Source organism: Lemur catta, chromosome 1, assembly GCF_020740605.2.
Source record: "Lemur catta isolate mLemCat1 chromosome 1, mLemCat1.pri, whole genome shotgun sequence".
Classification (NCBI taxonomy): domain Eukaryota; kingdom Metazoa; phylum Chordata; class Mammalia; order Primates; family Lemuridae; genus Lemur; species Lemur catta.
In genome coordinates this window covers 221,149,165-221,165,806 of record NC_059128.1, presented here as the reverse complement: position 1 = coordinate 221,165,806, position 16,642 = coordinate 221,149,165, and the positions used below count along the sequence as shown (strand labels likewise).

Below are 16,642 nucleotides of genomic sequence, written 5' to 3'. Positions count from 1 at the left end.
CATAGGGGGCCGAGGAGAGAAGGGACCACTGAGGGCACACTCTTCCCACCACGGAGGTCGTGTGTGCCGTCTTCCTGAATCAGGCACTTTTTGGGTGTTAGGAATTGAGGGAAAGGAGAGTAGGAAGGAGAAAGGTCTGGGAAGTGATTCCGTGGCTTGGGATGTGGTGGTTACTCCTAACCCATGTCTACAGGTACTTGCGCTTGCTATGTTAGGGCCAAGTTACGTGATGAGCTACAACAGCACAGAATTTAACAGGTGCACTTGGGGTCCCTCTGAAAGGACCCAATCACAACCAGACCCCAGGTACGTAGACAAAACACTGATTGCTGATTCTCCTTGGATTCTTCTCTCCCAGGCTAGTCCGAAGCTCTGGGCTGAGCTCCCTGAGCTTGAGGAACTCCCACTGTCCCGCCCCTGGGAGGAGAGGTCAGCGTGCACGCTTCTCACTTCTCACCATGTGCACCTGAGGCTGGCGGCACTCTGCGCCCTTACCCAGGGAATGCAGGGCAGGCTCAGCCCGGGCAACTGCATGGTGGGGAACACCACTACCCATCCACGAGCGGTATCAGAACCCAAGCCTGCCTGAGACCGAATGAGCCGTGTGTTGGCTCACTGAGATCAGCCGATGATGAGGGTGGAGATCGCAGAGGTGAGGGGAGGCGCATCAGGCAGGATGACCTTCTCCACCCTGACCCTGAGTGAAGGAGGAGGATGTCAAACCCAGAGGGCCAGGGGAGCAGGGCCCAGCACAGCAGCACAGCGTGCTGTCACCTGAGCCCACACCAGCTCCAGGCCTCAGTGGCAGCGGGAGAAATGGAGGTGGTGGTGGAGGAAGAAGCAGGTGACTTACATTGTACGCATTGACAATCAGCTGAATAACATTTTTGGAGTCTCCATGTAAAATCTCCACAGTCGTTCCCGGTATCAGGGCTGTAAAATTCTTAAAAAGAAAAGAAAAGAAATAAGTTCATTTTGCCCTTCTACACCACCAGAGTGAACACTGCTCTACTGAGCTGGAACAGGAAAGGCTCCAGCACCAAACTCTGCCACTCTCTGGCACCATGAATTGAAGAAGACGCCCCTGGGAAAGGCAAGAACTGGCCCAGGGGACCAGCTGCAGTAGGCTGGGGACTACCCATCCCACAGACCTGACTGGAAAGGGCTGACAAGGTCTCTATCCAAAGTGCGTCTTGAGACCTCTCCGCTCTGGTGTGTCATGACCAACTCTCTGACAGCATATCCTCTGGGGTGATTTTCCTGCCCTCTCTCCCTGGTCTATGTAGGCATGCCCGGTTCAGCCTCAACAATGCACCCCATCTGCTCAGCAGGAGGGAAAAGGGTAACTTTTCCAAGGGTCTCAGATTCGGCCTCTGTTTTAAAAGGGAACCTAATATGAATGTACTGTCCCCCCCCCACCCAGGACCTCTAGATACCTCAGTGAGCCTGTGCAAAGGGGCAGCCTTGCTGTACTTGCCTTCCCCCTTCACCTGCACTAACCCAAGTGTGCCACTTGTAACAGTGGCTGGAGCAGCACTGCCCTCAGCCTGCGGTGCACTGGAAGGGCCTCCCCTGAGCAAGGCGTATTGGGTCTGAGGAAGAATGGCTTAAGCCAAGGTGGCTTTCTCCCCTCTTGCAACATCTGGAAGCCCAGCACAGTCTGTGCAGTTGATCCCTCTAAACATGTTATTTGTAAATACATGGGGTTTATTTTGCTATCGTCCCCTAAACAAAAAGAGAAAAACAATCCTCTTCCCTTGTTTTCATCTCCTGAAACTGACTCAGACTAACGGAAGATACAAAACTCAAGAGGATATAAGTGGTATCTTATCAGTGATAAACTCAGGCAGGAGCAATAGAAAAACACAAACAGACAGAGGTTGTTTTGTGGGTATTTAAGGGCAAGGAGAGGGGACCAGGGCTGGCTGCTTAGGGGTGGGGGGCGGAGAGGGACTCCAGATTAAGTTCTCACAAGCTCTCAGTTGAAAGGATGTCAGAGCCGAGCCAGGCTTTACTCTTAGCTTATAGAAGCACTCAGAGATTTCTAGCTCAAAATGTGACTCATCTGTGTTGTGAGAAAGCATGTTCGGGAGGAGAGTTTATAATGATGGCCCATGAGGCAAGGTGTGACAGCTGATACTTGTAACCCCAGTACTTTGGGAGGCCAAGGTAGGAGGATCACTTGAGGCCAGGAATTTGAGACCAGCCTGGACAACATAGTGAGACTCTGTCTCTACAAAAAATTAAAAAAAAAAAAAAAGGAGGCAGAGGCAGGGGGACTCCTTGAGCCCAGGAGTTTGAGGCTGCAGTGAGCTATGATCATGCCACTGTACTCCAGCCTGGGTGACAGAGTGAGACCCTCTTAAAAAAAAAAAAAAAGGTTACCTGGTATCACCAGATAAAACCTCAAGTGCACACTAGATGAAATTCTCCATGAAACACCTCATACCAGTAGGTACAAACTTGCCACAATATAATGATGGTTCATGGGATGACCCAGGAAAAGTCTCTTCAGGTGGAAGAGACTCATACCCAGACTGCTCTATTCGCTCAGGACATTGATTGTCTCTCTGGGAATTCCTGCCTCGGACTAGCCCATGGCCTCCCACACTCTGCAGGCTGAGGCATAAAACTCTGGAACGCTGCTATTAGCAGTGTAGCCTGCTAGATGCCTTATTTTTCCTTCTGCATATTTTCATTTTTTTTTTTTTTTTTTTTGAGACAGAGTGTCACTTTGTTGCCTTGGCTAGAGTGAGTGCCGTGGTGTCAGCCTAGCTCACAGCAACCTCAAACTCCTGGGCTTAAGTGATCCTACTGCCTCAGCCTCCCGAGTAGCTGGGACTACAGGCATGCACCACCACGCCCGGCTAATTTTTTTTTTCTGTATATATTTTTAGTTGGCCAGATAATTTCTTTCTATTTTTAGTAGAGACGGGGGTCTCGCTCTTGCTCAGGCTGGTCTCGAACTCCTGACCTCGAGCGATCCACCCGCCTCGGCCTCCCAGAGGGCTAGGATTACAGGCGTGAGCCACCGCGCCCGGCCTTGCATATTTTCATTTTATATTTTCCTTCCCTATTAGAGTGGGCCTCTCTGTGGTTCCATTTCATCATCTGAAAAATGGGAATTCATACTATTTTCAAGGTATTTTTCAGGGTCAAATTAGACACTCTGTTTAAATTCCTTATAAAGGTATTCACTGCTGTGTGAATGCTTAATGGATTTCTTAATACTATTATTTCCACTAGATCAAGACAGGGCTCGAGCCCACCCCTCCTTTGAGTCTCCCCCACGTACAGCGGTCTGTAAACACTCCTCACCGCCCCCCCTCACCCCACCCCACGTTCTAATCCCCCATTCACCTTAGGGTCAGCACGGCCCCAGAATCAGGCCACAGCTTCCCTCCCTCCTGGCATACCTTGTAGAGCATATAATGGTTTTTTGTCACTGCAAAGATGAGGTTGATGTTGTTCTCTGCCAATTTCTCTCCAAGCAAGGCAAGGGATGGATAGTCCTAGGGCCAAGGCAAAAGTCAAGGCTATAACATTTCTAACGGGCGGACAGCCTAGCACTTGGCTCTAACACTCACTCAGCAGCTCGGCACTTGCCATGGAAAGTACTTTCCTAGGCTCCATAAGCCCCTTTATAACCAGGCCCCATTGGCAGCCCCTGAGGAACTGGGCAGACCCTCATGGAAAGGACCCTCTGGTACTCACCAAACTAGATTCCCTCCCCCACTCCTCCCACCCCAGGGTGGAGTGATGAGGGGAGGCCTTCCATGCCTGGCCTGTCCCCATCCTTCCAGCAGGGATGGGACGAGTAGGGAGGCCTTGTAAAGAACAGCTACCACCTCCTACCATCTACCATCAGCACTTGTTACCTAAGACTTCTCCTCCCTACCTCCTTGCCGTATTTCACTTTCCTGTGGCCAGGAGTTAGGCCTGTCAACATGGCCCACAGGCCTGCTCAGTCCTGCTCCTGGCTTGGAATGGGCAGAGAGGCTGCCAACCCCGGGATGAGAAGTCGGGCCATAGGTGGGGAGTGCAGAGAGGGTAGGCAGGGAGGGGGCTGAGGGGCAGCTTCACAGTGTCCTTAAAGATTATAAGGGTTGATAATGGGGACAGGTGAGTTTCTACAGTTAGAGTCTTTTCTCCAGACTCCATTATTCCTGGATAATATTGGAAGGCTTCGGCACTAATCATCTCTTCAAACCGGACAAGATGGGCTTGTCTAGGAAAGAAAATTGAGAAGAATTCCTCTCCAGCCAGAAAGCAGAATGGATTTGAAAAAGACAAGGATGTAGATTTTCTGAGAAAAATATCGCATGGTAAGTATGGCAAGATCCTGATAATTGCTGGGTCTGAGTGATGGGTATTTAGGGGTTCGTTCTTACTGGTCTATTTTTATACATGTTTGAAATTTTGCATAAATTCTTTTAAATTACATAGTTGTGGTCATAGACTATTGGGAGTGGAAGGTTCCTGGTGCCTCCCATTCCATGCAGGACACCTCTGCCCACTCCTGACACTGACGGGGAACTCACCACCTCAGGGAGCCCATTTCTAGAAGTCAGCAAGTCTTGTCCTATGACGTCTGTCTCAGTTGTGACTACTGCAAGAACACAGTCCCCACCCCACTTTAGGATCCCCTCTCCCCTATGAGAGCTTCCCTTTTTCCCCTGGGTCAGCTCTTCCCCCAACTAAGCAGTCCCCATTTAGGTGCACAATGGCAGAAAGATGAACCGGGCTCAGAAAGCCCTGAGAAATGTTCTCAGTGAATGAGGAGTTCTGGACATTCAGCTGGAGAGAGAAGAGGGAATAATGAAACCCAATCCCTGGGATGCATCAGAAAGCCGGCCAGCACTGAGGGCCACAGGAAGGTTTCAGGGCCAGGTGAGCACTTGGACCTTGGCAGGGTCACAGGAGGGGTGCTGGGGAGCCCAGTCCCTGGCCCTCACCATCTGGTTGGACGCAGTGTACTCGTTGGCCTCGTTCAGGTGGCACTGGCCATCATGGGGCTGCACCAGGCCCCCCAATTTTCCATCCAGCGCAATGTGGGGCACGTCGTCCGTCGTGAACACCAGCAAGTGCAATGCATCCTTTCGCCAGCCGATCTTCTCCTGCAGGACAGAAGGTGGGTGGGTACAAAGTCGTCCTGCCCAAGCCTGCTCTGGGGCATCAGACAAGGCACTGGCCCATCTCCCGGGCCGAGGTCTAAATAAGAGGCATTCCCCCCTGGCCATGCATACCTGGGGCACACTCATAAAACCACTGGGGAGGGATTCCATAGAGGCTTGGAAGAGACACAGCCTGGAACTGGGAAGCCCTAGATGCACAGAGACAAATCTCCAAGCCTTTGCCCACACAGGCCCAGGTGCCTGGAACCCCCTCTCTCTAGCCCATCACACTCGTCCCTGCTCCTTTCAGTTATACCTGAGGGCTGCTTCTCTTGGGCGCTTCCCCTTTTAACCTAACCCAACACCTTCCCCAGAACAACCTTTAACACCTGCAACCTCCCCATCACACACTCTGGTTGGCTGTGCTTGTCTAAGATGATGGTTAAGTGAACACATCAGTCCCCCCATAAGACATGAGTCACTCAGAGCACTCAAATGACCAAGTCCGTGTTTTGAGGGTTTGGTAGAACCTGCCATCTATTCTAGCAGCATGCAAATAAAAAAATAAAGCTCAAGAAGTCAGAGCAACATGAAGGGGAAAGGGGGTTTGAAAAGCAGCCAGTGAGGACTGACATTATTGTGAGCAAAGACATTAACCTTTTGGGGATCAGTTTCCTAGACACTCAACATTCACCCACCGTACAAGTACTGATCTCCGACTGCATGCCAGGCCCCATAGACGGCCCTGGGGCCACAGAAAAGCTTGTTCCAGACCTTAAAGAGCTTGCAATCACACGGAAACAGCAACTTCAATACACCATGATACGGGTTAGGAAATGCAATGTCAGCGGAAGCCAGGGAGAGGAGGAGGAGGGAACGGCTTCCCAGCACAGATAGCACTCAAGCTGAGCTGGAGGGATAAGGACACTTTGAGGAAGCTGGAATTAGAAATAAGGAGAAGGCAGAGAGGGGGTGGCCATTCCAGGCACTAGCAACAGCGGATGGGAAAGGAGCACACAAGGAAGTGGGGCACAGCTTAGGGACTTGGAGTAAGAAACCTAGAAGGTCCCTTCAGGCAATGAAAGGCTAAGCCATGGCAAAACTTTATGTTGTAGGAGGCAGGATAGTGTTTCCTCTTTCTGGCAGAACTGGGAGAGGTCACAAAGAGGCTTCCAGGGTGTGGTAGTTTCTTGAGCTGGTATTTTTGCTCTATGAACATTTATTGAGATATACTCTCTTATGCGTAGTTTTCTGTATGTATATTATATTTTGATAAAGAGTTTAAGACTCTAAAATAGCTACAGCAATGCATTTTAAGCCATGGAATGTGGAAAAGAGGGGGCCCGACGCTTGGGAGATAAAGCACAGTCAAGAGAGAGTGTAAACCAGCAGGGTTTTTGCAGGAAAAAGTGTGGCTCTGCTATCCACAAGGCTATAGCCAATTGCTAAACACCCTGGCAAGAAATAGAAGACCAACCTTTAATTTGACAAACTGTATTAAGAATCTTGGCCAGGCATGGTGGCTCACGCCTGTAATCCTAGCACTCTGGGAGGTCGAGGCGGGTGGATTGTTTGAGTTCAGGAGTTCAAGACCAGCCTGAGCAAGAGCGAGACCTCGTCTCTACTAAAAACAGAAAGAAATTATATGGACAGCTAAAAATATATATAGATAAAATTAGCTGGGCATGGTGGCGCATGCCTGTAGTCCCAGCTACTCGGGAGGCTGAGGCAGGAGGATTGTTTAAGCCCAGGAGTTTGAGGTTGCTGTGAGCTAGGCTGACGCCACTGCACTCACTCTAGCCCCGGCAACAAAGTGAGACTTTGTCTCAAAAAAAAAAAAAAAAAAAAAAAAAGAATCTTAAGGAAAATCAGAGACATAAATAAATGGGCAGAGATATAATTTTTATAATTAGAAGAGTCAGTGGTGTTGAGATATCATTTCTCCACAAATTGATTTATACATTTGACACAATCACAATTAAAAACTCGGAAGGTCTTTTTGAGAAAATGACAAACTCATTCTAAAATTCCCATGGAATTGTAAACAATGAAGACTAGCCAAACAATTTTGAAAAAGAAGAACAAAGTTGGAAGACTTATTATCGAAGGTCAAGACTTCTTACAAAGCTACAGTAACAAGACAGTGTGGTACTGACAAAAGGTCAGACGCACAGATCAGTGGAACAGGTCAGAGAGACCAGAAATAGACCCACACAAATATAGTCAATTCAGCACAGGATACCAAAGCAACTGTTTATCCATATGCAAAAAAATGAAGTTCAACCCAAACTGTACCTCTCACTGTATACAAAGATTAACTCAAAGCGGATCTAAGAGTACACGTAAGGCTATAAAACTTCTGAAGGAAACATAGGAGAAAACCTTTGTGATTTTGGTATAGGCAAAGATTTCTTAGATGATTCATAGGATAAAAAATTGATGAATTGGACTTCTTCAAAACGAAACTTCTGTTCTTTGAAAGATACTGTTAAGAAAATGAAATGACAAGGCACAGACTGGGAGAAAATATTTGCAAAAAAATATATAATAAAGAATATATAAAGACCTCTCATAGATCAATAATATAAAAAACCAAACTGAATGAAAAGTGTGGTCAAAATGGCCAGGGGTGGGGGCTCACACCTATAATCCCAGCACTTTGGGAGGCTAAGGTGGGAGGATCGTTTGAGGTCAGGAGTTCGAGACCAGCCCGGGCAACATAGCAAGGCCTCATCTATACAAAAAAGTTTTAAAAATCAGTCTGGCATGGTGGCCCATGCCTGTAGTCCCAGCTACTCGAGAGGCTGAGGCAGGAGGATCACTTGAGCCCAGGAGTTGCAGGCCACAGTGAACTATAACGGCCCCATTGCACTCCACCCTGGGCGACAGAGCGAAACACTGTCTCAAAAAAAAAAAAAAGTGGTCAAAAGATTTAAACAGACAATTCACCAGAAAAGATATATGAATGGAAATAAACACATGAAAGGATCCTCAACATCATTAGTTATTAAGGAAACACAAATGAAAAGCACAACAAGATAGCCATTAGACAGCTATCTGGATGGGAAGCAAACAATCCCTGATAACACCAAGAGCGGATAAGGACATAGCACAACTGGGACTTTCACAGTTGCTGGTGAGAATACAAAACGTTTCAGCAACTTTGGAAAACAGTTTGGCAGATTCTTACGAAGTTAAATATACACTTACTATCAATACAGCTGTCCTACTCGTTGGAATTTACCCATGAGAAATGAAAATTTATGCTCATATAAAAACCTCTATGCAAATATTTATAGCAACTTTATTCACAATTAGAAACAATCCAAATGTCCATCAGGTAGTGAACAGACAGACACATTGCAGTATATCCATACAATGAAATGCTACTCCGCAATAAAAAGGAACAGATTACTGATACACACAACAACAGGGATGAATCTCAAAAGTACTAAGTAAACCTGACTCAAAGGGCAACTTACTGTCTAATTCCATTCATAAGGTATTCAGGAAAAGATCAACAAGTAAGGCACATTAGAAAACTCCCTGGGGTGATGGAAATAATCTATAACGTAACTGTGGGAGTGGCTATAAGACTTTTTCATCTAAAAAGGGTAAATTTTACTCTATATAAATTATCCCTCGATAAACCTGACTTTAAAAAATCCTTTAATAAGTATATATATCTTTGACTCAGTGATTCTACTTTACGGCCTATCCACAAGAAGTATTCTGAAATATGCACAACAGTATTTTTGTTAATAGTGAGAAGAAGGAAAAGACATGAATATCCTATTATGTGGGAAAAGGTAAGTAAACTGAGATATCTCCTCTACAGCCATTGGAAATTATGTGTGAACATGTATAATACAAAGTGAAAACAAAGAATATAGCACTATATTTGTAGAGTGATTACAAACTATGTAAGAAACAAACATAACTATAACTCTATTAAGAGAACAAAATATACCATATAATGTGGTTGGGGTTGGGGTTATTTATGGGTAATCTTTTTTCCTCTTTCACATTATTTTCCAAACTATCTTTCATAGCAGGTGTGACTTTTGCAAGCCTGGGCTCTGAATGTGGCTCTATCCATTTCCTCAATACCAGCTTCTTTAGGGTCTTGTGGGGACCCAAAGCGGGGTGGGTACCCAGACAGAACAACATGGAACTCGGGTGCCTTACGATGGGCATTTGGATCTTGCTGCTGCCCCTAATTGCCCAAATTATTCAATACCTCAAAAGCTTTTTTCTTCTCAGTAAAACAGGAATAATAATCCTTAACACATATTGAGCACGTCCATTATTCCGCTGAATCTTCACTGCAACCCTTGTGAAGTACGACCTTGCCATCTTACAGGCAAGGACACTGGTGTTCAGGGAGACGAAGTCACCAGCCTGCTCAACTAGCAAGGGCCAGGGAAGCCAGGTTCAGATGACCGGACTTTTGCCCACAATCATATAGGGAGAGGAGGCTACACCTGTAATAAATGAGATATTTAATAATTCATAAAGTGCCTGGTTCATGGTAGGCTCTCAATTGGTGACTGCCAGATCCAAAATATTAACCAATGTTTGTCAAACGAAAGGTTGCATCTGAAATGGAAATCACTCCACAAGTGAGGAGTGGTACAGCATAAAAATAACAATTCTGTTTTCTCGGAAGTGGGCTCTTGCTATGTAAGTGGTGTTAACAAATTTGGCCCAGAGGTTGGCCTGCAGCAAAGGAGTCAGACATGCTTATTCACTCACCCAGCCTTTCAGGCTTGGAGGTTCTGTGAGTAGTGACTTCATGGAGTATTTGCATTAAAAATAATTTCTCTTACTGCCTGCTTGGCTGGCAGACCTATCTGTTTGCAAGGTTTAAGCTCTGTATTCCATGTTTGGGGTAAGAAGCAATAGTGGGAAAATGGATTTTTTTAAAAAACAAAACAAAACACTGAACTATAAATTGAATATGGCATGAGGGCCAGAGTCTGTGAGCTTTGGAATAGAGGAGTCTAAGTTCAAATCCTTGCTTTGCTCTAACTATGAAACCCTGAGTCAGCCACTTCACCTTCCTGGGCCTCAACTTCATTTGTAAATTGGAGATAAGCCTGCATTGCAGGGCTGGTGCTAGGTTTAGACAGAATATATTAAAGTATTTACCACATAAAAGGGACTATAAAGGGAATCAATCTATAATATTCTAGGACCGGTAATAATTTTTACATCTCTTCTCCTTTTACCACTTGATGTGTGAGGCTACACAATTGTTACAGAGAATATGAGTTATTGCATAGCAATGCAAAAGCCTTGTATTAATTCAAAACCACAATGAGATTCTACTACAGCCTATTAAATTGGCTAAAAATAAAAACACACTGATCATACCAAAGGTTGATGAAGATGTGTAGGAACTGGAACCCTCATACCATGCTGGTAGAAATGTAAAACGATATATGTACTTTGGAAAACAGTTCGGAAGATTCTTAAAAAGTTAAACACCTACCATATGACCCAGCCATTCTGCTTCTAGATACTGACCTAGAAATGAAAGCATACATCCATAGGAAGACATGAACATGAACATTTATGTCAGCTCCCTCATAACAGGCAAAAACTAGCAACAACCCAAATGTCCATCCACAGGTGAATGGTCAACTGTTGTATAGCTATAAGCAGCATAAGCCACACAAATAAGCCAGACACAAGAGTGTATACTATATATAACATTTTAGCAAATACAGTTTAAGTGTAGTGACACGAAGGAAATTCTGGGGGAAGGGGGGAAGAAGGGGAGGAGGGAGAAAGACAAAGGGGCACTAATACTCTTTGGGGGTGAAGGGATATGTTCACTATCTTGATTGTGGGATGGTTCCAGAGGGGTATATACACATATATGACAAAACTGGTCTAAATGTACACTTTTGATATATGTAGTTCTTATACATCAATTATACTTTAATGAGAATTCATGTACACGGGGTTCAGTGTCTGGCAAATCTGGGCTCGACCCACATCTACCTCATCTTGTCTTTGTGACCCTGGGCAGTTATTCTTTTCCTATCTCAGCTACCTCACCTATAAGAAGATAATAATAGTGTTGATAAAATTAAATAAAATGATACAGATGGAGCACCCAGCCCGGTACGCGGTATACAGTCAACAGCCAGTAACTGATAGCCATTCCAGCAGTACTTCCATGGAGCTGAAAATGTCTTACCTATGTCTATAATTCAGAAGGACACAATTATCTCTGGACTGTAGCGTTATGGTTGATATTTATCGCTTATCTGTACTTTCTAAATTTGTATATGTTGAATGTATCCTCTTTTTAAGAAAGTGATTTGTAAAAGACCTATTTATTCAGTTAAACTTTTCTCCATGTCTCTGAGTAAAACTAAAATGCAAACAAAACCAGTTTCATTACACTGGACAGCGGTCAGGCCTCAGACGAAGACGGCAGGGGTGGGCGGGGCGGGAACGCACTGGATTCAGAAGCAAGAAGCCCAGTGTCTGGCCAGGACTGAGATTCCCTTAACTGTTCTATGTTCACTCGTCAAATCTGTATCAAATTCACCACAAAGTCTGTTTCAAATGCAGGTCCACACGCATGCAGGCACCCAGAGAGGTAGGCAAGAGGACTGCCCTCCTCATCTATTCCCAGGATCTCAGGGAGTCTGGTGACACAGCCCTGGGACGACTTTCAGCCTGCACCCTCCTCTCCATCCTAAACAAACTGGCGTGTCCTCCTGGCCTCTCCCTGATCTCACTGCCCCAATGGAGGGAGGGTTCCCCCCTCCCTGAGGAAACAGAGGCCTGAAAATCCCACTCTCTCCTCTGGTTCCTTCCCATGTGCCTAAAAATATTCTCACGGCCCACTTATAATGACCCTTCTCTTGACCTGGCTACTCCACCAAACTCTCATCACTCATCTCTCTCTTTTGCTAGACTAGCAGACTTACTGCCTCAATTTCCTCCCCTCAATTCCTTATAATCTGGCCTCACTCTCAGTTCTCCATAAAAAGGAGAAGCAGCAATGGATGGAAGACCAGCCCTTCCCAGTCTTTGAGAAAATAAATAAAAAAATGACTCCTCACAAGAGTGAAGACAGCCTGGCTGGCCCCAGAGGGCTTAGGACTGGGGGACAAAGAACAAATGGTTAGGGGCTAGAGGGCTTGTTTTCACTAGTTTAGGACACAGGCTTCCAGCCTGTAGTGCAATTTGGTTCCGGGAATGGGGGAGTTGGGAAGAGTCTCGCTCAGAGGCTGCAAGGTCTAATGAGGGAGGACAGTCACTCCAAAGACCAAGGACAGGCTTCCAACCTTCCCCTCCCCACCTCCACAGCCTGTCCCAGGGTCCCCGTGAACAGCTTCCCCACCCCACCTGGACTCTTACCCACATGAAAAGCCAACACCAACAAGAGCCAGGGAGAGATTTTCCAGACACCAGCTCGAGGAAAGCAGTGCTTGGCAAACAAAATGAGCACGTGAGGTAGAGTTCATGGTCCTAGTGGCCACACACAGATGCAGGTAGAAAACAGACTTATAGGAGATACGTAGTACCTGAAGTTTGGAAGGAGCCCCAGAGGTTCTTGTCCAACCTCCCATCCAGTGCAGGGAGTACTTCTCTCTGGTACTCACATGTGGGTACAGGGCGCCCCACCACCACCCTGCCCCACCACACTGTTGAGCAGCTCTTCTTGTTGGAAAATTCTTCCTTACGTTGGACTCCAACCCGCTTCCCTGTGGCTACCCTAGCACATCCCCTGGAGTAGCCAGAAGGGTTTAACCCCTCTGCTCTAATGCTACTGAGGGCAGTTAACATCCTCCTCCCACAGTTCGTCTCCTCAGAGGACACGGTTCCCATGCCCGGCACCCTCCACTTCCCCCTCTGCTCTCTTGCTGTGCCTTAAACGCAGCTCCCAGAGGCAGACACAGTTCTCTGGACATTGTGTGACCCGCACAGAGGAAGCAGGCTGGGACGGTGGCCTGCAAGGCTCTGCATTGGCCTGGAGTGCGCAGCCTGGGTTGGCAGCTGAACCTTCGATTGGCTCATGTGAAGCCTGCAGGCCCCCAGATCCATTTCACAGGACCTTGTTTACACACATGGACTATGGCAGAGTGTGACAAGTGGAAGAGGCAGAAGCAAGGACCCGCCGTGGGGCAGTGCAGGGGAAGACCTGGGCCGCCGACTCCTGGGAACCTGAAGGCAGCTAGTACCTCTCACTCAACTGGCTTAGAAAACACAGGTGCTGCCTGCCTGAACGTGGGCTGGCTTGCGGACCTGGCTTGCTTTTGTGGACACAACGATACTCTCTCTGGAAAACAGTGTTCCAAGACAAGGGAGTCCTAGAATAAAGATGCCATCCCAGGGAGCAGGTCCAGTGAGGACAGAAACATTAGCTTTAAATTTCCAGGTTCTCTGATCTCAGGGTCAACCTGTCTAATTAAAATTAGTAGTTGTCCGAAGGAAGGAGTCCAGGTGTCAACACAGCCTACAGACCCAGTTGTCACTGAAGAGTCACCAGGCATATGCACTCTGTCTGCTGAAGAAGATCCACGGCGTAGAAACCAGCGCCTTGCCTCAGTGTACCTATGAGAGCCCAGAGACCAGATCCGGTGGCTCTGAGACATCTGTCAGCCAGGAACAAGAAGGCAGATATCGGAGCCCCCATTTTACAGATAGGGAAGCCAAGGGCAAAGATAAGCACCCTCTCTCAAAGAGCCAGGCGCCATCAGCACCCTGACAGTGGGACAGTACTAGTGGCCTCCCTGGAAAATGCCAAGGGCTGGCAGAGCCACATTGTAACTGCTTCAGATAAAGAAGAAACTCTTAGCTCCAGAGACAAGTGGCACCCACAACTGTGGCCCCCAGGATTGATCCAGTCCCCTTCTACTGCTGGCAAACTGGTCACCTGGGTGACTGTGATGCTTCCCTGGACCAGGACTCTGCTGTCTTCAGAAGCGTCCCCTCCCACTCCTCCGTTCCTGTGTGACTTCAAAAGACGGCAGACACTCTAACGTCAAGGTTAAGCCACACCAGCAAGTGGGCACAGTTTCTATCTTTGGCTCTGCCATTCTAGCTGTAAGACCTTTGCAAAGTTATTCAACATTTCTAGGTTTGTTTCCTCTTCAAGAGGAGACAGTAAAACCACCTTCAAAGGAGTAAGTGAAATAAGCCCCGTTAAGTGCTTGGCACAGAGCTTGGCTCTCAAAAGCATTCAGCCAGCAGTGATCAATAGCGTCATTAGCATCAGAGCGTCACAGGGAAGCAAGAGGCCAGGGTGACCCCTTAAGGGAGAAGGACGCTACAACTGAACCACTGGGTGTGAAGGAGCCAGAGCTTCCCTGGGGTCTACATGCTGGCTGTACCTCAGACGGTGCACACCCATCATCAGTCCTCCAGCCAAGTGACATCCAAGGACACGGCAGCTGCAGCTGTTTCAACCGTGCATCCGTCATGGCACCTAACCGGGCATTGTTCACACAGCAAGCACGCAACAGACTTTCAAAATTAATCAGTAACAACATACCCTAGCTAACCCTTCAGGCAAGCACTGAGAGAGAGGACAGGTTTCAGGGAGGATGAGGAAGAGAAGGGGGCTGACCTGGCCAGCCAGTGATCTGAGTTTGGGGACAGAGGAGTCTTAATTCCAACATGGCACATAAGGAAAAACAATGCTGGAATGTCTCTCTGATTGGCTTCCTGAATCGTGCTGACATTCAGGCATATTTCCATCACTCTATAATAATAAACATGTTCTCATTTGTAGTTTGTTTTTCCTGCTTCCATCATACTTCGCAATGAAATATCTTTTAAAAAAATATGCTCTGTGGTTAAACTTAATGAGGACAAAAATGTAGTATTTCTTTTCTTGGGAAAAAGAAATCTTGGCCTGTGACTCAGGACATAGACATTTATCTTGACCCCAAACCCCAACGATGTCCAGTAGAACATTTCTAACGTGGGCTCTGTGATGGAGTCCCATCTGAATTGAAGGAAATTTTGGAATGTATTCATATAAGGTTGAATCATATGGATTTTTCATTTTTTGCAGGAAAAAATATCAATAGGCAAATACCAAATATCATTAATAGTTAAATATCAATAATTTCATATGGTTCAATCTAATGTTTAAAAACAGGTTGTTTTATTAAACTTCTAGTGGACCTGGAGGCTCAAATCAAATCCCTCAGGACAGGGATTTTATCTCACCTTTCTTAAGTTTTCTCAAGAAAAAGTCGGCACTTAATAAATGCTTTCTCAATTGAAAAGCATTACCAAGCAACAGTGCTTCTGGCTCTGCTGTAATGGGTTTATATGAGGCACTGTAAGTCACGTGGAGGTGGCCTGGTGGGTGGGAGGGTGGATGTCCCATCCAGGACGGGACAAGCTTGGGGCCAGAAGGACCTGGTATTCCCAGACTTCAGAAGCATAAAGACACCTGTTTGTTCACCAGATGTTTAGCGAGGATGCGTTACGTGCAAGGTGGGCCGGTGCTGGGGATGTGTGGTGGTGAGAAAGGAGACACAGCCCCCGCCTTCGTGGAGGTCACTGTCTCAAAGGGAGGCAGTCATTCAAATCATGGCTCAAGTGACAGTAAGATGACAAGTGGGCTAGAAGGGACCAAGGGCCTGCCTGGAGCCAGGGCACCCTGACCTAGTCAGGATGATCAATCAGGGAGGGCTTCCATGACGGACAATTAAGCTAAGGTCTGAAACTTAAATAGGCACAGACTAGACAGTAAAAGAAGAGCAGGTGTGGAGGGAGAAGAAAAGGATGAATAGGTGGGGCACAGGGGACTCTTAGGGCAGGGACGCTCTGTATGGTACTATAGTAACTACTCTGCATGATACACATGTCACTGTCCACTTGTCCAAACTCACAGAACGTACAACACCTAGAGTGACCCCTAATCCAAACTATGGCCTGCAGGTGACAACGCCGTGCCAGCACTGGTTCGCTGTCTGTAACAACATGCCCCACTGATGTGGGAGGTTGACGGTGGGAGGCTGCATGTGCGTGGTGGGTTGGGGGGAGGTTGTGGGAACTCTGTACTTTCTACTCTCTGTACTTTTGCTGTGAACCTAAGACTGCTCTGAAAACTAAAGTAGGCCGGGCGCGGTGGCTCACACCTGTAATCCTAGCACTCTGGGAGGCCGAGGCGGGTGGATCGCTCGAGGTCAGGAGTTCGAGACCAGCCTGAGCAAGAGTGAGACCCCATCTCTACTAAAAAATAGAAATGATCTGGCCAACTAAAAATATATATAGAAAAAATTAGCCGGGTGTGGTAGCGCATGCCTGTAGTCCCAGCTACTGGGGAGGCTGAGGCAGTAGGATCGCTTAAGCCCAGGAGTTTGAGGTTGCTGTGAGCTAGGCTGATGCCACGGCACTCACTCTAGCCTGGGCAACAGAGCCAGACTCTGTCTCCAAAAAAAAATAAATTAATTAATTAAAAAAATAAAGTCTATTACTCAAAGAAAAAGAAAAGAAAGAAAGAAAAGCAGGAACACAGGGAGGAGTATTCCAAGCAGAGGAAA

At 46.9% G+C, this 16,642-nt stretch overlaps 1 protein-coding gene across 1 annotated transcript in view; it reads right to left on the bottom strand.

Annotated features, from left to right (window-relative positions):
- Window positions 1-16,642, bottom strand: part of ITGB5 (integrin subunit beta 5) — a 106,206-nt gene that overhangs the window by 44,021 nt on the left and 45,543 nt on the right. The window contains exons 6-8 of the mRNA XM_045540108.1: window positions 4,956-5,117; window positions 3,417-3,512; window positions 854-943 (exon numbers count right to left, since the gene is read on the bottom strand). Of these exons, the coding sequence (XP_045396064.1) occupies window positions 854-943; window positions 3,417-3,512; window positions 4,956-5,117 (348 nt within the window). The remainder of the gene's footprint in view (window positions 1-853; window positions 944-3,416; window positions 3,513-4,955; window positions 5,118-16,642) is intronic.